The 16289-nt window shown below is 36.1% G+C and overlaps 1 protein-coding gene across 4 annotated transcripts in view; it reads left to right on the top strand.

Annotated features, from left to right (window-relative positions):
• The window catches only part of LOC149794592 (uncharacterized), a 72946-nt gene that overhangs the window by 8606 nt on the left and 48051 nt on the right, over nt 1–16289 (top strand). For 2 of the 4 annotated variants that reach the window (XM_089968878.1, XM_089968877.1), the window contains exons 3-5: nt 196–555; nt 8338–8622; nt 13429–13734. In XM_089968878.1, the coding sequence (XP_089825004.1) occupies nt 196–555; nt 8338–8622; nt 13429–13734 (951 nt within the window). Of the gene's footprint in view, nt 1–195; nt 556–6777; nt 7075–8337; nt 8623–13428; nt 13735–16289 lie in introns of those variants that run through there. The other 2 variants (XM_089968880.1, XM_089968879.1) reach the window with 2 other exon arrangements.

Raw genomic sequence — 16289 nt, 5'->3', positions numbered from 1 at the left:
CAGAATAAATATGTTATATGTAATTATAGCAGAAACATGCATTCTATATTTGACAAATTTATTTTTATGATTCCAGATTCATTTTCATTGGGGTTGTGGTGTACTGATGGGGTGGGGCTTTTACAATATTAATTGGGAGTGAGGCATTGCAGTTACTGTAATTATTATTATTATTATTTTTATTTTATTTTTCAGTGGAAGATGCCGTCATTGTGCCATCTATTTATATTGGGACATGTAGTCCGCTGATTAATGGCAAGTCATTTGTCATCTGTTGTAAGGCATCTTTTCTAGATAGTGCTCTGGTCAAACTCTATGGTCCAGAGGGAAGCTTCCTGCCATATAATCTTCCAGTCAATTATGTCTCTAACAACAGTTTGTCCTTAACATGTAGCAGTGAGTCAATTGGAGATATTACAATTTCATGTAGCGGGACGGAATTTGAGTCTTTATACTCTGTGAACTTTTCCTCCTTTGACCAAACGCGTCACCTCGGAGACTGGAGTTGTGAGACCTACATAGTTTCAGCAAAAATGACTGTGTCTTCTAGTGAAGGTAAGAATTGCTTACAACACAATGGGATATATGAAAAAGCAAGAGCCTATATAAACCATTGTACATGTTTTGCATTTTGAATGCAGATACTGTAAATTTATTTATTTTTGTGGATATAAATTTTCATCATTTTGCAGGGGAAAAATTGCCAACCCATAATAGAATCCTGGAAAATTGGTACCTCAAGTGTATTCCATCTATATTTTTCCTACTTTTTCATGCTCTTATCTTTTCATGACTGAGTTTTCTGTAATTTTTAGAATTATAAGGTCAGATACATATAGGTACGTTTTTATATATAATCAAATAATTGCATCCACTTCATAATTATGATAAGCGATTCCTTGGTAGTTTTACCTCTATTTGTAGTCAGTTGACCTTTCTTAAAGGCAAGTCTTTATTACAACTCATATATTAGCATTCACCTCAAAAGTATTATTAAATATTCAATAAATTTCATATATACCATGTGAGCCCTTCTTACAGGTAATTTTTTTTTATGGTATATCCACTCTCTTAGTTCAAAAAGCAGTATGCATGCTTGCCTACACCTGTATATATTGTCTGCTCTAATTTTGTTTGACAGATTTAGGTCATGGACAGGATAAAGTGTAATCCATGTAAACACTGGAAACATTGGGATGACAACTATTGATCCAATTGCCATTCAGGAATACATATCAGATATGCACTGCTTGGACAGAATGTTAGTGGGCTTCAGTACCATGGGCACATAAGGAGATTCAGGCAAAGAAGCACACCTTAAGTGACAAGGATGCCATTAGCATAGATACTGATGTCACAACTGTGAATGATTTACGTTTTGAAGGTTATTGCACTCCAAAAGGCTTATCAGCGATGAAGTGATTCAAATTATTCTGGTCACCAAGAGTGACAGCTCTGGCTTCACCCTCACTGCCTCAACCTGACATACCTGTATGGTGGAATCAGTAGGCCTGAAAGTGCATGTGGTTGATGGTCAATCATCTTTATTGACTATATTTGATAAAGATTGAAATCAAAGTAAGGCTACTCAGATAATATCTTGCACATCAGAAGTACAGTCTGGTTCTGTGGATGAAATATCCTCTTACTCATGCAAGAAAAAATGACACTGTTCCATCATGACTGGACTCTGTCATATATCTCAGACTGAAACAGGTCATTACCACAGTTATTCTTACCAAAAGATGGAAGGTCTTTGTCCAGTTTGCCAGTCTCATATCACAAAGGAACTCTCATGGATTAGCATCCCCAGCATGGTGCCATAGGTCCCTCAATGCATCAGGTGCCAAGTTTAGTGCTCCAATACACTTGATGTTGTTTTACTACAGTATCATGCCTTTGGCACTCCTTGGGAACACTTGCTTAAGTGATCATTTAGAAGTGACTGTACCATAGTCAGGATGCTCTTCAGGCATTGTGGTCTACCCATTTGGACAATCTTCTTCAGCTTCATCTCAGATGGCACACACAGTATCAGCACCACCCCATTCAGCTAGAGATGATGAAGTATGCTCACAATCTACATCATCTTTGCTAGATATCACTATGACAAGAGAAGAATGTGCCTTTCTGTGTCACTTTAGGAAGTCTTTCACTTGATGCCACCAGAGTTTTATCCTCCTCCTTCAGCCTGGTTTAAAGTTCCAGCACAAGCTGATTTTCTAATCACATGACAGGTAGTTCAAACTCCTAAAACAGTTTGAGAAAGATATTAACCTTTTTGGTCACTTAGTAATTATATTGTAGTGTCCAAATATTCTTCTTTTGTCAGCAGTGCCTTCCATTTTTAGAAGGAAGTTCTATAAGGCCCACTCTCTGGTTTTTCACATGGACACCACAACAAAGACATTGCAACCTTGGGAATGTCAAAACACTATTCAGTATGCATGGACTGGAAGTCATTTAATGACACAACAGCTGGTGACACTGGGATGTTGTGACAGTACAGTTAGTTCTGTGTTCCAGCATGCAAAAACATTTTATTATCTCCCACTTGGAATCCCAAATGACACTTTTGGGGGTGTCTGTTTCTCAAATGGAGCAAGTCCTAATCAGATGAGCTCAGTACACCCTGGCCAATGTTGTAACAACAGCAACAAACATGCAAAGGGCTGAAAGAGATGCAGTGCTCTCCACCTTCACCTTTATGAAAGACCATCACAAGTCAAGATAAGATCAGATCCATACTTTTCGCATATCTTCTTTGATGGACAGGTCACAAAGAGACAAATGTACATCTTACACAATCTCAGGCCCTGAGTAGGGACTTTCACTGAAGGAAACAGAAAAGGGTGCCCCAAGCACAATACAGACCGGGAAGCAGTCCTACTGATTCTATATCCATAGAAGGTCACAGTTCTTAAAAATGAAAATGAACAAGAGGCAGAGAAAGGACAATTTTTTTTTTACCTCTTTTCTCCTCATTACAGTCCCACTGTAACAATACAGACTTTTATCTGCATGTTTTAATTTGCAAACTTCTAGGAAGTTCTGGCACTTTGCTTTCAGGTAGAGTGTGTGCCAGTTTAGGGCAATCCCTTTCAGACTCACCATCAGTCCCTGGGATTTAACAGGTCTTATTGACATGGTCATGGCCCATTGCAGTACCACCACCACAGCTGCAACTTCCAATATGTGGATGACATTTCACAAAAATCACCAGCTAAATTATATTGTGGACCAGGACATGATCACTGTCTTTCTCAGACTTTGATTTCTAATCAAAGCTAAAGTCTGAGCTCATACAAACTCTGTAGATGATCAGATTTTGATATAGAGTTCAAGGCATACAGAAGGAGAGAATATCTCCCTATGGGATGGACCATGAAAAAATCAGTTAAGTGGTGGCTTCATTTCTTACACAGGACAGCCTCTCAGCCTGAGAATTTCTTCACATACTGGGTTTTACTCAATGTGTTGGCAGATCGCAACCCCCTAGTTTGACTTTTTATGAGACCATTGAACATTATTATTTTGTCCCAGTGGAGTTAGAGACTTGTCCCTTTGGACTAACCTATAACAGTCTCCATATATATATGAGATTCCATCAGTTGGTTTAAATAGGGTGATTCCTTCCAGGTACAGTGAACCTCAGGAGACCATGCTGTGTGCAGATGCAAGCACAGAGGGCTGAGGTGCACATCTTCCATCATCTGTGGAGGCCAGTTGAGAGTGAACTGCTCTGGATCATCTTTGAGTAATAATGTCCTGGCAATGAAAGTCATGCTGAAAGCATTTCATTGGCTGCATGGAAAGGACATTCTCATTCTGTCTGAGAACTTCACTATGGTGAATTGTCTCAGAAGGCAAAAGAATCAACTATTACAAACAGTAGGGTTACTTCATCTTTAGGGGGCCCCAAGTGGCCGAGTGGTCTAAAGCGCTCACCGTTATGGATCACTGCCATCTCACCTCTGTCTGCGTGGGTTCGAGTTCAAGGCTCAGCAGTAGCATAGGTACGTGGGAAAGCCTGCCAGTTGCTTCTCGTGGGTCGGTGGTTCTTCTCTGGGTTTTCCAGGGTTCTTCCTCCACCAGTTATACTGGCTGCCATGTATAGCCTATCTTGTGCTGAAAAATGGCATTAAACCCTAGAACAACAACAACAGCAATCATCTTTGGTTTTTACTCAGATGTGTGCCTGATGAGACTGACCAATGGTGGATCTGTTTGAGACAAGATGGATTTCAAAACTCCCAACTTTGACCCACCAGTTCTGGGTCTGAAAGCCTGTGTGGTTAATGCTCTTTCGTTAGATTGGATGGATATACTTGCCCTCCAATACCCCTGATTTCAATGGTGATACAACAAAGGAAGAGAATCACAGTGTCACTGCATCCTGATCACTCCGATCAAGTGGGAGAAATTGTGGATCAGTGACCTCATAAATCTAGCAGCAGAAATTTGCGGGAAAATAGAGATACATATATTTCCTCATTTTAACTTACAGCCATCATGGCAAGCATTCCATCCAAATAGTGAAACCACTGACTACTCTGGACACTTTATCTCAGATTTGTCTACAGTGAGAGCTCTGAAGTGGTACCTGAACAGGACCAAGGTGGTGGTTCAATGGAGATCCCATCTCTTCATAACTCTTAAATGAAAATTATGACATATAAGTATAGGCACTTTCATCCTGGATAAATGGACCACCCACATCGCAAATTGTGAATTAACCAAAGATCAAATTAACTTGCTACACATTTTGACTAATGAAGTTGCAATGAACAATACATTCAAGTGAAACTGTTCCCTAACTTTTATTATACAAGCTATTGGAAGGAGGTCAGAGTCAACTTTTTCCTGCTTTTACCTTAGAAAGTTTGCATCTCAAAAGGCACAGATAGACCTCATGGGGCCTATAGCTCTGGCACAACAGGTTATCATCCTGGTTTGTTCAGCAGCTTCCTAAGTACATGTCGTCACAACTTTGACTGGATTTCCTTCCAAATTTGTACCCTAGCATGGGAGGCTGCTTTACACACCTTATGAGACTGGAAATGGTCTCTCTACAGTTGAATTTAACTTGCTCCACTTCTTACCTATTCCTCCACGGTATCATGATCAGGTAACATATTTGAAGAAGAAACCTATTTTTTCTAGTTAAATATGTTTCTTTATTAATACTTATCTGATCACAATGCACATACACACCTCTCAGCATCTGCACAGTTTCATTCATATACAGAGCATGCACTCTGAGGTATTCATGGGATTTGCAGCCAATCCCAGTATCAAGGTGGATCGCTCTGTTTAACTGCCACCTTTAGCTTTGCACCTAAAAGCATTTAGCCTGGGAGGGAATTGATAAAGTTCTGCTACCTTAGTGTTATAATTGGGTGTTGATAAATATCATTGAAGAAAATATATTTTTAGAAGAAATTGTATTCTTTTCATATTTTCACTGTGTGGTATGATATAGAATCAATATTGTTAGAAAGAGTAACTATCTATGTAAGCTGTAAAAACATTTGTTTTCTGATGTATTTTTACTGTTAATAATTGTATAAAAATAGCATGTATAACCCTTACTGATTTAAATATTAGCATATACATGTGTGCAAATCATGGTGTCCATTTTAGCATATACATGTGTGAAGTGGCAAATTTTATGTCTATCTAACAAGAATACATTAGCTGAGACCAGACAACCATTAATTAGATTTATGGAGACAAGCGCATATCATATTGCCATACTACCGTGTACGGTAATGTCCTTTAGAGAAAGAATTCTGTTCCTAATTAAACATTTGTTTATACAGCAGCCAGGCGGACAATTTAGGACAAGGAAAACTTCATTTTCATGATAAAGTTGTCACAATTGAGAGAACACAGAAACTCTGTTACTCAAACTACCAGGGTCAAGTTGACCCTGACTTTGGCGCCTCTGGAAAAAGGCGGCAGAGATATTTGATTCTGATTGGTATGTTAAATGAGAAGGCGTGTTCCAACACAAAATTTCATAGGTTTTAATATCGCCCGCATCAAATTTTACTCAGTCTAAGCTTTTCCTACAAGAGGGGACCCAAAGGTTATGACTCCAGGAATTTGCAAGAAATTTCCGTAAAGCTGTTGTCCAAAAAGGGGACGATTGTCGAAAGGAACTGATGAACTAATTTACTGATTAGAGGGAGGAACGTTGAAAGCAAAGGTAGTGTGACAATTCCATGTAATTTGTTGATGCCGTATATAATACTTTGCTGAAGTTCTTTACTTGTATCTGCATGAATCTTTTTTCTACATTTGTGTAATAATTTGCTTTATGAAGTATAACTGTGTTGAGTTTATGCATAGGAATGTCATACATTAATCTTCTTTAGTTAAGTTTGACGAATTGTTTTAATTTGTTGTCTTGTTTGCATAAGAATTATGATCTAAGAATTCAATACATTACATTAGTTAATATGATTACGAGAATCTGTGTGAATTCGCCGAATTTAGAAGATTTCACGTATGATTAAGAATAAGTGTGTATTGACGGAAATGATCTAGTAATTGATTGATGTGATGTATCCTATTTATTCGCTGTGTAAATTGAGGCTGGTTCAGAACCCCAGGCCTTGCATATGTGGTAATGTGTAAGGTCAAGGCATAATGAATTAGCCATTTGACTAACTAGGATCATTATAGGACATGTGGAGTCGATTGATAGCCTTAGCATCTGTTTAGCACTGATAGTGAAATCTGATAACGAGGGAGAATAATGAAGAATTAACTGTTTCATAAATAACAGGAAATTTAGGTTGTCTCTATTTATATTTATTTAAAAGGAAGAAAATAGCTCCTGGGATGTATGAGACAGATTATCCTGTGACGCAATCCTGCGGCGTATTAATTTCTGAAGAAGTGTTCTGAGAGTGTCATGAGACGGATGGTACAAAGTATCATCTTGAGATCCAAGGGTCTGAACAGCTACAAAGGAAGCAAACCAGACTGAGGACGAGCAGGTTATGAAATCGTACAAGACGTTGACTTGGATTGTCCCCTCGACCCTATGATGAACTAAATCTATCAGTAAACATATCGAGTATTTTATTTAGATCTATTTGCGTTTTCTTTGTATTTCGGAGAAAGTTAAATTTCTAAAAGCAGAGTACATTCCTGATGTAATGAATTTTCACAGTGTTTGTATGTAATTGATTAAATTGTTTGTTTACATGTACGGGGGGGGGCTCGTGTTGGTTTGTTCTATATACCTGCTCAGATCTCTATCTATTCCACCTATAAGTTTCACCACTTATATTTACAATTACTCGAACCGGGCAATAACATTGAGGGCGGTCAACCCCTAGATAACGAAAACCAAATACGGAGGGAGATTCACTCCCCCCGTTTAACAACATTTGTGCGAATCATGGTGTCCATTTTAGCATATACATGTGTACGAATCATGATGTCCATTTTAGCATATACATGTGTGCGAATCATGATGTCCATTTATCATATACATGTGTGCGAATCATGATGTCCATTTTAGCATATACATGGGTACGAATCATGATGTCCATTTTATCATATACATGGGTACGAATCATGATGTCCATTTTAGCATATACATGTGTACGAATCATGATGTCCATTTTAGCATATACATGTGTGCGAATCATGATGTCCATTTATCATATACATGTGTGCGAATCATGATGTCCATTTTAGCATATACATGGGTACGAATCATGATGTCCATTTTAGCATATACATGGGTACGAATCATGATGTACATTTTAGCATATACATGGGTACGAAGCATGATGTCCATTTTAGCATATACATGTGTGCGAATCATGATGTACATTTTTTTATGAATCTAGGATGAAATAAGTACATATTTTGTTTTTGTAAAGGTATATATATATATATAACCACAGGTAATTTTGTTACCAGATTTGTAAATGGGTCTTTACTCTCCTTGCCTATGAACCAGCCTAATAAATTTGTAAATTGGTCTTCACTCTGTTTGCAAGGAACCAGCCTAATACATTTGCCATAAAGTACTGAGTGGGCTTATTATGATCAGAAGAGACAGTCTATTGGCCAATATGTTGAAACAAAGATGTGGCTGGGCTTATCAAGCATGGGTTTGTCTTTGGACATATATGGTAATGGTAACGAAAAGTTTGTGAGCTACAGCATTGTTTTTTTTTTCTCTATATATAAACCATGGATCATCATCATCATCATTATATCATCATCATCATCTGGTTCTTGGATTCAATTTTTTCTCGCTATTTTAGCTCTTCTTTGTTATAAATCTCAAATAAACAAACATATTTTCAGTTATCACAAGGAATGATGGACTAGTGGAAACACAAGTGAATCAGACTGTCCAGTTATTATGGAGTGTCACACAGGACTATGTGGTGACAAGTCCAACTAATGAAGTTCTGGTCAATGTATCAGGTGATGTTCTATATAGCAAATCAGATCATGTTGAATTTGTCACAAACAATGCAACTGGAAAAACTGGAATCAAATTAAACAGCACATCAGGATCAGATGCAGGGATGTACATCTTCCAGGCAAGCAGAGGAGTTAGGGCAGCATTATTTCTTCAGGTCCAAGGTTCGTTTTACATTAATAAGGGTTTTGGTTTTGTTTAGATGTGTGTGAATGTATTAGTTTTTAATGAAAAAGGAAGGATTTTAAACATATTCATTTTGATTTTGGGGTAAATATTTTGTGGAGACATTGGTTACTACAAACCACAACTTTAAAATGAAATAAAAAGAATGAAATGATCCACATTGAAGAAAAATTCAATTGTTTCCTTTTTTCATCACAGGTGAGATAATTGTACATAGTCATTTTTACTGATTCTGTAGTATTGGAAACTACTAAACATTTCTTATCCAATTAGCAAGCAAATCCACAGTATTGTTTACTTGAGAGCAAATTAAAGATATTTATTTATTAATATTGTCTTGTTTAATTGAAAGTAACAGAATGATTTTGATTAATGTAGGTTGTTTTTTAAAGAATTTCTACAGCAAACACCTGCATGTAAAGACCATCAACGTATAACAATTCCCCTAAATAAATAACAAGTTTAGTGCAAGAGACCTTTCTAGAACCAGCCAAATCACACTTGTTTGAATTGTCATCCTACACAAAAGCCAAGAGGCTAAACTCAATAAACATATTATTTTCTGCTTGGATTGGAATGTTACATTCTGTATGATGCAAGTAATATTTTCAATTTTTCAGCCAAAAACAAATGTGGTTTTGTGTAGCAAAATTGGTGCCAAAAAATTGAACTGTGTACATAACATATTTTTACCTTTAATACACATGTACCAGCCAATTAGTAAATGTCTGAATTGCTAAAATAATTGTTTTTATGAACATGAACTAAATCCATCAAGTAAAATATCTTTGTCAAATGCACTGGTTATAATGTTTGGTCTATCTGCTTTTACCACATGCTCCTATTCTTGTATAGCAAAGGTCAGAATTATCTCTAAATGATCATATATTTAGTATATCCCATAATATTTCTTGGGAGAGATGTTAAAAATAATCTTGGCATGTGACCAAATTGTTTTAATCATGAAAGGTATGAAATGATGGATAACAGATTTCTTTTTCCCACCCATGTGACAGAAATCTAGCTGTTTTGCTAAACTTAATTTTCTCACCTAAGTCTGGTTGTCTCAGTGATGGTGTCCATTTGCTAGAACCCCTGTTGTCTTCTACTGTATCTGATGGAATTTTTATAAAATCAAATAACAACAACAAAAGATATTTAACAAAAAGAAATTTACTCATAAAGGAACTTAAGATCTCTCCAACTTTGATAACACTTTACAGAAGATTTTTAGGGAGACTGACAAAAATGCACATGAAGTTGAGTTATTTGGTATAATTCTAGAAACTACAAACAGGATGGCAAATTTTATCATATCTGTAACTTAGTAAATGTTCATTAAATGTAGCTAAAAGCTAAAACTTTGTGTGAAATAATTCTGTACTTTTAGCTGGATTTAATGATGCTGACATGAAAATTTACTGAGATACAGATAGGATAAAATTCACGATGCTGTGTGGAACGAACTGTAACAGAAAAGACTGTTCCAGACACACAGGCAAAACACATCATTGGCTACAAAAATCCAAACTCTTGAGCATCTCTGCAAAGCTGGCAACAACCAGAAATGTGTTATGTCTGACCTGTGTTCTTCAAACTTTGCCAAACACCCTCAACCAGCCCAGTTGAATCAACCACTGTAAACAAATGAAAATTCCTACACTTACCAATTGGAGTGGTTCATTCATTAGTCCACACATTATTCCATAAGAAAATTTTCATGTAGTCTATCACTGTACCAGCAATAACAACACATGCCATTTTTCCAGGACAGAACATAGAAATTTCAAAGAATATCATGGATTAGAAATCTCCCATGTCATTACACACTTTTGTTAGACTGAGCTATGTACTGTATTGTATCATTGCCTACCGTATAATTTTTTTCAAATTAGAACTGATGTAAGAAGTTATCTGTCTAAATGATACTAATTACTTATTGTTATTTTCACATGACATCCATCGATTACATGTGATAATACAGTAATAATAGCAAATGATTTTAAGTTTCTATTTTCTAATGTAGAACCTATGTACTTAATAGTCATCTGTACACCTCATACATGCAACAATCAGAAGTTGGTTTCACTTATTGATCTTTTTTTCTTTTCTAATGAATATTGTGTTTTGAATCTGCTAACTATATTGCAAAAGTGCAGGATTATTGTAATGTAATTGGAAACAAAAAATTGAATGAGAGAAATAATCTATGTTGATGTTTGTACCAAGACAAGGAAATCCCAGTTGTAGGGTTACATTTTGTTGTCTGCCTCCTTTGCAGAGCCTCATGGAAAAACAATGCAACCTCTTGACTGAGATTTCCTTGTGCAAACCCCAACATAGATTCTCTTAATCCCAATAGCATGCCCTAATCACAAAAGATATTCAAATTATTGCTGACATAATGACTTAGTGAACACGATGTTAAAACCAACAAAAACTGATATGAATATCAGACACAGTGAAACTTCCAACAAAGAATTAGATTTCACATTCTCGGAGAAAGAGATGAAAAACATTATGACAACCTCAGGCAATCACTTGAAAACTGAAACTTTACACAAAGATTAATAACTAAATGTTGGAGGGCCAAAAAATTGTATTATTGACATTTCCAGCTCTGTCAGAGTATGGCTGGAGGCATAAAAGGGGAGAATTCTGAAGTAAAACAGACTGGCTTTTCATGCAAATAATATGTAATATACACTATGAAGTGATATTTCATTTTATTATGACCTTTTATGATCACACTACCACTCAGTACTATATTGCATTCAATGTGTCACAGATTTTGTTGTGTACAAATCATCTTTTTCAGAAAAAATGGAATCTCCCCCCATCCCATACTTTTGCAATTAATTTACCTTGATCTTTTCAAATATTTTAGAAACAGACATGCTGACTGAGTAACAGTGTTTCATTTAACTTGACTTATTTGAGATCTGAAGACATATGGGATGGCCTGTTGTCCATAGTGACACGTCTCTCCATCTATTAGTACAAGTTATTGCTACTCATCCTACACTACTTATGGATTGCATTGAAATTTTACACAGACATCAGAAGGTATACTTCAACCTGAATAAAAATGCTGCTGCTCAGACATCCAATATAGCCATCATGAAATTTTTGTTATTGTACTCCTCCTAAATGGATGGTCATATCAGCATAGGGTTTTCACCAAAAGACTTCTGATGGTGTCTATTTTGTCCTTAATAAAAGTGGTACCACTCTGATATCCATTTTGACCACCATAGCAGCCATCTTGAAAATTTTGTTATTGTTACTCCTTCTGAACAGAAAGTCATATCGACATGGGGGTTTCACAAGAAAACTTCATATTATGTCTAGTTTGTTCTAAGTATTAATAGTTTCATTTGGCTTCTAATATGGCTGCTACAGTGACCATATTGAAAATTATGTTATCGCTTTTCCTTCTGAATGGATGGTTGTATCAAGATGGGATTTTCAGTAATAGACTTTCTGTGTTGTCTAGTTAGGCCTAAATGAGAATTGAGCCAATCTGATGTCCAGTTTGACTGCCTTGGCAGTAGTCTTGAAAACTTGTTGTCTCTACTCCTGAATTAAAGGTCATATTGGCATGGAGTTTTCACCAGAAGACATCTTATGATGTCTTGTTGGTCCCAAATGAAAATGCTGCTGCTCAGATGTTCCAACTGCATTGTGAATCTTGTTATCATCATGCCATCAGCATGAAATTTCCACTGGAAGAAGACTTCGGTGTCTTGTTGGCCTTATGTAAAAATTGTAGCGATCAGATATCCAACATGGCCACCACAGTGGCCATCATGAAAAGCTTGTCACTACTCCTCATAGGTGGAATGTCATATTAACATTGGGTTTTCACTGGACGCCATCATATGATGCCTTAGTTGGTACTACATCAAAATGGTGTTGATCTGATTATTCAGTATGGCCATGATGATAGCCAGCTTGAAAATCATGTTATTGCCACCCCTCTTCAATAGAAAGTCATACATCATGAATATTTCACCAGGAGACTAATTTTGATATCCAGTTGGTCCTGAGTAAAAATGGGGCCAATCTGACCTCAAATATGTCCTCCACAATAAACATATTGAAAATCCTCTCAATAACTGACATGAATGGATAGTCATATCAACACAGGGTTTTCACCAAAGTTCTTTTACTGGTATCTAGTTAGATCTGAATGAAAATGGTGTTGATCTTACTTCTAATATGGCTGCCATAGTGGCTAATATGAAAATTTTATCACTCTGGAATATCAGAGATGGTTTCAACACTCAGCAGTTAGAAAGTAAAAATACAATTATCTTGAATTCCTAAAATGATAGAAGACTACCAGTCCTTTCTAGAGACTCTTGTTTCCCATACCTTCCTTAATTCAGATGTTTTGGTTTCACTATGATTATCTGTGTCACTTCTGTCAAATTAAGGGCTCTGTGACAAAACAAATATTTTTATATCATGCAACTTGCTATGTAAGAGAAACTCTATTGACTCAGTATATGTTTATGTATGTTAGGCATTACTTTATTGTGAATTTAATAGAGAATTAATGCATTTTAATGATAGTTTGAGAAATTTAATTGTAACAATGAGTAGGACTGTACATTTTTTAAAAGTCTTTGGGATAAAGACAAATTAGAATATTTGGTGCCATATAACCACTTTTGTGCTGATGTGCCATAAAATGCTACTACATGCATCCATATAGATCAATTCAGAATACTTAGATAAAAGAAAATCAGTAACTGAAATTCTAAAATGTACTTTTACAGTAAAACCGACACAGCCAAAAGTCATTTACAGAAACCTGCACGTTGAAGGAAATCCAAAGGTGGCATCAGCAATTTTGTATTGTTGGTCTGAATCTCAAAGTAAGGGGCCAATGATGTATGAGCAGAGAGTCATGTACAGATGGAAAGGACTTACTAGCCAGGGTGGTCTTCAGGTTGAATCATATGGGAGTGGTGTGCAAGTCAGGAATGTTAATTGTACCAAAGTTACATCCAACCCAATTTCCTGTAATGCAGAGCAGTATGGACAAAAATCAGAAACTACTTGGATTATACCACAAAGTCTGTGTATGTAACAATTTTGTCATATGCAGGTATGGCAGAGGTATGATATGACATAATAGTATAAATCATGCGACATAACAATACAGTATGCAGTGTGATGTGACAGAATATAGTAAAATGTACAATATGATAAATTCAGCTAAAGGCATGATATGACAGAATGAAGCAATTGGTATGACATAATTTAGAGGCATTGATGATTTTTATATCAATCAGTAAAACCAGTATCCTCATGAAGTTTTATAATAAGTTCTTGCGATATTACTATGGATTTGACAGAATTACAGAAAACACTCGTATAAAAAGAAACTGCAACTACCAACTTTTTTAAGAACTAAATGGATTAAAATATAAATTAATATTATCTTAATACTTTTAAGGTGTAACTAAATGTATTTAGACATTTTATGAGTCACTGACCCACTAGCTTAGATTGATTTTGAAACATTTGCATAGTTACCACTCAATATATTTAACCAGTGATACATTACCAAGTCAGCATGAACAAAGGAAGAGCATATTAGGGTTTGTGCAAGACAGATGAGTTCTCAATATTGGTTAGCAATAAAATATGGACAAGAGAAACAGCAGGGAACCAAATATTGCTAATTTACCAGTGTCCTTCAAGAACTTCAGAATGTATGTCATCAAGGTTTCATTAAGGTAAATTAGGTAACACTTTGTTTGACAAGCATGACAACAATTCACTTTGAATAAGGGGGTAGCCTGATCTAGATTTGAAGGGCCACATGTGTCTAGATTTGAAGGGCCACATGTATCTAGATTTGAAGGGCCACAGGTATCTAGATTTGGAGGGCCACATGTATCTAGATTTGGAGGGCCACATGTATCTAGATTTGGAGGTACACATGTATCCAGATTTGAAGGGCCACATGTATCTAGATTTGGAGGGCCACATGTACCTAGATTTGGAGGTACACATGTATCTAGATTTGGAGGTACACGTGTATCTAGATTTGGAGGTACACAGGTATCTAGATTTGGAGGTACACATGTATCTAGATTTGGAGGGCCACATGTATCTAGATTTGGAGGTACATGGGTATCAGGCTATCAGATCTTTTAACTAGGAGAGAACCAACATATCAGAGGTGATGATAAATTCTTGGTTCCAGTATGTTTTTGACTGTCGTAAAAAGAAATTCAGAGCTGGGATTTGGTTGAAGACCTTTGATTATCTTTAGTGCTGAGGAATATGGCTTTTATTAATATGTCACCACCGGCAATAATCTAGCATTAAAAGTATATGTCACATTAATAACAATACAACTGAGGTAACTGTTATGGCCATGTGAATACATACCACCACTGATGTTTACTCAGGCCAGACTTTCAGAATGTTGGTATAAATTAGTTTCCTTGCACCTTTTACAGTTACAGTGAAAAGCGAATACATAAAATGACCATTAGTTTTTTGTGTGGATGATCACAATACTCACATGTCTCCTAAAGCAAATACATTAGTTTTTTTTTGGATGATCACAATTCTCACATGTCTCCTGAAGCTTTTACATTAGTTTTAATTGTGGATAATCACAATACTCACATGTCTCTTGAATTGAATACATTAGTGGATGATCACAATACTCACATGTCTCTTGAATTGAATACATTAGTGGATGATCACAATACTCACATGTCTCTTGAATTGAATACATTAGTGGATGATCACAATACTCACATGTCTCTTGAATTGAATACATTAGTGGATGATCACAATACTCACATGTCTCTTGAATTGAATACATTAGTGGATGATCACAATACTCACATGTCTCCTGAAGCAAATACATTAGTTTTTTTTGTGGATGATCACAATACTCACATGTCTTCTGAAGCGAATACATTAGGTTTTTTGTGGAAGATCACAATACTCACATGTCTCCTGAAGCAGCACACAATCATATGTCTTGTAAAATTCAGACTGTGTTTTCCAAATAGATTTAACAATAGATTTTCCACAATCGCCTCTTATACTACCATATGAGTAATCATATTCTGACCTTTCTACATCATATGTAATTTAAACTCCATTGACTGCCACACAAAATAGACAGACATTTTGTTACACGATCAGGAAATTCCTACACCTATTCCCTCGTGTTAGGATATGCTGGCAACTGTCAGCTTTATATAGTGAATCAGGCCTAACCCAAAAAAAGCAAATAAATTTATTTTAATTTTATGGAGACCTCTAAAATTTGTTTATTTTCCTTCTTAAAGAAAGCATCAGCGGTGTCTGTAATGGCCTGAGCAGGATATCTTGGGTGTTGCTTTAATAGGAATGTGACACTGCAGAAAAGAATCAGCATCTCCCTTTGGACAAGGGAGGCAACTCTGGCAACATAAGAGAACCAGTTCATTTGATAGGTTATATTGCTCATGTTCAGTGATTATTACAGTTGAAAATAGTCTTGGGTGATGTGTGTATTGAGTTTTTGCTGTGGTGTTGTATTACCCCATTTTGATTTGCTTTTGAATTCGCTGTGATTACTTGACTGTGTTATAATGTAGGATACTGTTTTCACATTGGAACC

The sequence above is a fragment of the Sinohyriopsis cumingii genome, chromosome 8, assembly GCF_028554795.1.
Source record: "Sinohyriopsis cumingii isolate HCF-2022 chromosome 8, ASM2855479v2, whole genome shotgun sequence".
NCBI lineage: Eukaryota > Metazoa > Mollusca > Bivalvia > Unionida > Unionidae > Sinohyriopsis > Sinohyriopsis cumingii.
Note: the sequence above shows the minus strand (reverse complement) of the source record. Positions and strands in the feature narration are given on the sequence as shown.